The sequence below is a fragment of the Austrofundulus limnaeus genome, unplaced genomic scaffold, assembly GCF_001266775.1.
Source record: "Austrofundulus limnaeus strain Quisiro unplaced genomic scaffold, Austrofundulus_limnaeus-1.0 Scaffold567, whole genome shotgun sequence".
Taxonomy (NCBI): Eukaryota; Metazoa; Chordata; class Actinopteri; order Cyprinodontiformes; family Rivulidae; genus Austrofundulus; species Austrofundulus limnaeus.
In genome coordinates this window covers 200,576-205,418 of record NW_013952969.1, presented here as the reverse complement: position 1 = coordinate 205,418, position 4,843 = coordinate 200,576, and the positions used below count along the sequence as shown (strand labels likewise).

The window sequence follows — 4,843 nt, the reverse complement described above, 5'->3', positions numbered from 1 at the left end:
GTAAAAATACTCCTTAAAGTAATTTTTTCCCCCAAAAAGTAACTCAGGTAAATGTAACTAGTTACTACCCAACTCTGCCAGGAAGTGCTGAATATCTGGATATATTTTAACAATAAGCCAGACTGAAAGCAAACCAAAAAAAATAAAAATTCTATTACTAATATATTTTTAAATGTAATGTGTAGAATGCAGATAACTGTGAAAATGTAAGGTGTAGAAGTAAAAAAATCATCTGAAAAAGTAAATTATAGATAACCATAATTTCTACTTAAGTAAAGTATTAAAACAGGTCAMCATTAGAGGTGTTTGGGATTGAGAAGACAGTTTTTGTTTATTTGTACAAGTTTAGTGTCTAATTTGTTAGGTAAATAAAAGTGTTGATGTGGGTTTTGGTGACTTTAACCTTGTTTACATTGATCGCAAACCCGCAGTGTAGAATTTCATATCTGGAAATCTATTGGTGTAAGCTTTTTTCAAACTGCACTGTTTTGATATAGTTCCAGTTTTTTGTTGTTTTAATTCATAGTCTGCAATAAGTTCCCCTTAGACTGTGCTTCTTTGCACCTTCTCAGCTCTGTAGACCAGAACAAGTTGGTCAAGTTCTGGTATTTGTTGCACAGTAGGGTGAGTTATGCTGCTGCAGCGTCGTATATGATAAAATTTTAGCTGAGAGTGAGTGTCGGTGATGGATATTTAAAATCTGTCTCGTTTGAAAGAGCTCGGTACCAAGGTCATGGTTTCAGTTTTAATAAGGGAAATTTTCAACGTTTGCAGGATAATTACCATGCTTTGAACAATAACCGTGTCCCGTGGTTCTTCCTGGGGTTTCTGCTGCGTTGGTTAAATCGTCACCGGAGTGATGCTGCAGAAAAGCTCCGGTCGTGTCTCTGCAGGACTCGTTTCATCCAGCGGTGCGTCTTTCCTGCAGGGGTCACGCGCCGTGGAACCGGATCCCTCCCAGGTGGCCTCCAGCGGACCATGGCTCTGCTCTGGGTCTTGGTCCTGGGCTTGTCTTCGGGGTGGGCCGCGAGCTACAAGCCGGGGGACAACGTGACTCTTTATGTCAACAAAGTGGGTCCTTATCACAACCCTCAGGAGACGTATCACTACTACACCCTGCCTGTTTGCAGACCGGACAAGGTCAGTGYTTGATGCGTTGTGACACAAAGATCTGATTGTTCTGATAAAGGCTTTTATTTCACCTGCGAACAATAAAAACCATCCATTTATGTGAGTGTTTYTCCGTCAGGTGCACCACAAGTCCCTGAGCCTGGGGGAAGTGCTGGACGGTGACAGGATGGCAGAGTCTTTATATCGGATTCGCTTCAAGGAGGACGTGGAGAAAACAACGCTCTGCCAGCTCACTCTGTCAGAGAAACAGGTGGGTCCTAGAAACTAAAGTACCTGTAGATAATCTGGGATTATTTAATTAACTGAATGTTTTCCTAAAACAAACGCTCCTTTAAATGTAAACACKTTTCTTTCTTTAAACCGCATTTAASCAGAGAAATTAACATTTTCCGCTGCTCAACCATAAGTCCAGGATCTGTTAAAGCTAAGACTGGTTTTTCAGCTCAGTGTGACACAGACTCCTCTTCAGCTTCTGCATCCTCAGCTGCCTTTAAACAAACAGCTTGAGTCGGTGACTTTAGCTGCTTAATAGGATRTTGTTCATCAAAGGCAGCCTTCTAATTCACCTTCTGAACCGTGTTTCCTCTCGTCTGCTAAAAGAAGATTTCACACTCTGATTAACAGGTCTGTCATCAGGTAGAAGAAGCAAAAGGCTAAAGCTAAAGTAATGAAAGCTACCTACAAGCTAAAATTGGCAAAAGGGTGTCTTAAACTAAAAGCATCAAAAGATTGTATAAAGTTATTGGCAAAAGTCCAGGTAAAAAAAGCTCAAAGTAGCAGAAGGCTCAGCGTGGCAAAATCATTAGCTAAAAGCTCAAACTCAAATACTAGCTAAAAGTTTAAAGTAGCAAAAGACTAGTTAAAATTGTAAAGTAACAAAAGTTAAGTTAAAGGCTAGTTGAAAGTTTAAAGTAGCGAAAGTCTGGCTAAAAGTGTAAAGTAGCAAAAGGCTACTGTTTGGTGGTCCATGGTAAACGTTGCTAGCAAACAGCTATTTAAACACGCAGACAAGCTTCCTTCCCTCTCACCTTTGCCGGCAGGTGAATAAAAACCTTTAAAGCTGTTGAGCTGCTGAAAACACCAGGTTTGTTTTTTGTGCGTCAGGTGGACGAGCTCCGTGAAGCCATCGAGGAGCTGTACTACTTTGAATTCGTGCTGGACGACATTCCCATCTGGGGGTTTGTGGGGTACATAGAGGAGAGCGGCTTCCTGCCTCAYAGCCACAAGGTAAAGGCAGGAAACCACCTGATCTGTCGTTCCTCCGGGTTTCACCGTCTTCACCTTTAACCTGCTCCCTCAGGTGGGTTTGTGGACACACCTGGACTTCAACATTGAGTACAACGGCGACTCCATCATCTTCGCCAACGTCTCGGTAAAAGACGTCAAGCCCTTTCCGCTGGAGGAGGGGGCGGGCTCGGCGGTGGGYGGCGTGGGAGTGGGCGGGGGCAGCCTGACGGTCACCCACACCTACAGCGTGCACTGGTACAAGTCCAGCCTGACCTACAGCCGGAGAGAGGAGCGCCTCCGGGACTACTCCTTCTTCCCCAAAACGCTGGAGATCCACTGGCTGTCCATCATCAACTCGCTGGTGCTGGTGGTGCTGCTGCTCGGTTTCGTCATCATCATCCTCATGCGGGTCCTGAAGAACGACTTCGCCAGGTTGGTCTTCAGAATTACAGGGTKGTCCACACGGTCTCGTGGCCCCAGWTGTGTTTTAAATCCTCCTCCGGTGTCCTGCAGGTATAACGTGGAAGAGGAGGGCGGCTGCGACGACCTGGACCAGGGAGACAACGGCTGGAAGATCATACACACCGACGTGTTCAGATTCCCTCCCTTTAAAAGCCTGCTGTGCGCCRTGCTGGGAGTCGGCGCTCAGTTCCTCACGCTCGCCACGGGTGAGACGTCGCATCATCACCGTCAGTCTGAGGAGCAGAGAAGCTTCAGCTCTGCTCAGCCCCATCACCTCACTGTGTCCTTTTTGTCCCAGCCATCATCATCATGGCGCTGCTGGGAATGTTTAACGTCCACCGCCACGGCGCCATCAACTCTGCWGCCATCGTCCTGTACGCCCTGACCAGCTGCGTGTCGGGCTACGTCTCCTGCAGCTTCTACACGCAGATCAACGGYCAGCGCTGGGTGTGGAACATCATCCTCACATCTTCGCTTTTCTCAGGTGAGCCTCTACCTTCCTGCTGAGGATTAGCTGCTTTTAGCTACCGTTCAGCTACTAAAAGCTAATATTCTGCTGCTTTTAGCTACCATTCAGCTATTTAAAGCTAATATTCTGCTGCTTTTAGCTAATATTTTTCTGCTTTTATCTAACATTCTTCTGCTTTTAGCCATTCTGCTGCTTTAGCTACCATTTTGCTACTTTTGGATACAGTTTTGCCACTTTTAGCTATTATTCTACTACCTCTGCTTATTGTTCAGCTTTTAATTGCCATTCCACTTCTTATAGCATATACCTATATCACTTCCTTTAGCTACAGTTTGGCTAATTGTAGTTTAAGCATCACTTTTGTTATTTTTAGCTACTTCTGGATACTTAAGCTACTTTTTGCAACAGTTCTGCCAGTGTTGGCATCTGTTTTGCTGCTTTTAGCTAGTGTTTTGCTCATATTAGCGTCAGTTGTGTTTGGTTTAGCTTTAACAGTGAAGCTAAGTCACCTACTGGTAGCTTTTTTTTTTGAAAATTTATTTTATTATTTTTTTATTTTCAAGGCTGATTAGATTTAATCCACTCAGCAGTTTTAATTTTCGTTTACCTTTTTAACTGTTGGACAACGCTGCTACATCCTTGAAGTTTTAGCTAATAAAACAACAGGAAATGATTTTGATTTCTTAATATATCAGGATTAAACTGGAAACTCTGAACTAATCAGCTTTCAGTGGATCARCAGTTTGTTAGTTTTAAAACAGTTTAAATAAATCTTTGTTGTGAGTGATTCAGGCTGTAATTAATCACGTCAGTTGTTTGTTGTAAAACTGTCTTCGTCACATTGAAAGAATAAATCCAGCAGCTGCATTTCCTTCTCTGGCTCTGTTTCCCACAGCGCCTCTCTTCATCACGTGGAGCGTGGTGAACTCCGTCCACTGGTGGAGCGGCTCCACCCAGGCTCTGCCGGCCACCACCGTGCTCCTCCTGCTGGGCGCCTGGGTGCTGGTGGGCTTCCCCCTCACCGTCATCGGCGGCATCGTGGGAAAGAACCGAGCCGGCAGCTTCCAGGCGCCGTGCCGCACTCGCAACATCCCGCGGCAGATCCCSACGCAGCCCTGGTACAAACACACGGTGGTGCACATGGCCATCGGCGGCTTCCTGTCTTTCAGGTGAGCGCAAACGTTTTATTTTATAAACGTTGGATGAGCTGCAGTCTCTGTGGGATCAATCTTGTGCCAGCAGCAACTGAATNTATTTTGCTGCTTTTATCTAACATTCTGTTACTTAAAGCTAATATTCTACTGCTTTTAGCTATCATTCAGCTACTTAAAGCTATTATTCTGCTGCTTTTAGCTACCATCCTGCTGCTTTTAGCTACTATTCAGCTACTTAAAGCTCTTATTCTGCTGCTTTTATCTTACTTTATGCTGCTTTTAGCTACCACTCTGCTACTTAAAGCAATATTCTGCTGCTTTTAGCTAATATTTTTCTGCTTTTATCTAACATTCTTCTGCTTTTAGCCATTCTGCTGCTTTAGCTACCATTTTGCTACTT

At 44.4% G+C, this 4,843-nt stretch overlaps 1 protein-coding gene across 2 annotated transcripts in view; it reads left to right on the top strand.

The window, feature by feature from the left end:
- The window catches only part of tm9sf1 (transmembrane 9 superfamily member 1), a 9,401-nt gene that overhangs the window by 1,630 nt on the left and 2,928 nt on the right, over positions 1–4,843 (top strand). For both annotated transcript variants that reach the window (XM_014026552.1, XM_014026551.1), the window contains 7 exons: positions 929–1,140; positions 1,250–1,381; positions 2,236–2,358; positions 2,432–2,790; positions 2,872–3,026; positions 3,119–3,304; positions 4,185–4,458. In XM_014026552.1, the coding sequence (XP_013882006.1) occupies positions 979–1,140; positions 1,250–1,381; positions 2,236–2,358; positions 2,432–2,790; positions 2,872–3,026; positions 3,119–3,304; positions 4,185–4,458 (1,391 nt within the window). In that variant the 5' untranslated portion in view covers positions 929–978. The remainder of the gene's footprint in view (positions 1–928; positions 1,141–1,249; positions 1,382–2,235; positions 2,359–2,431; positions 2,791–2,871; positions 3,027–3,118; positions 3,305–4,184; positions 4,459–4,843) is intronic.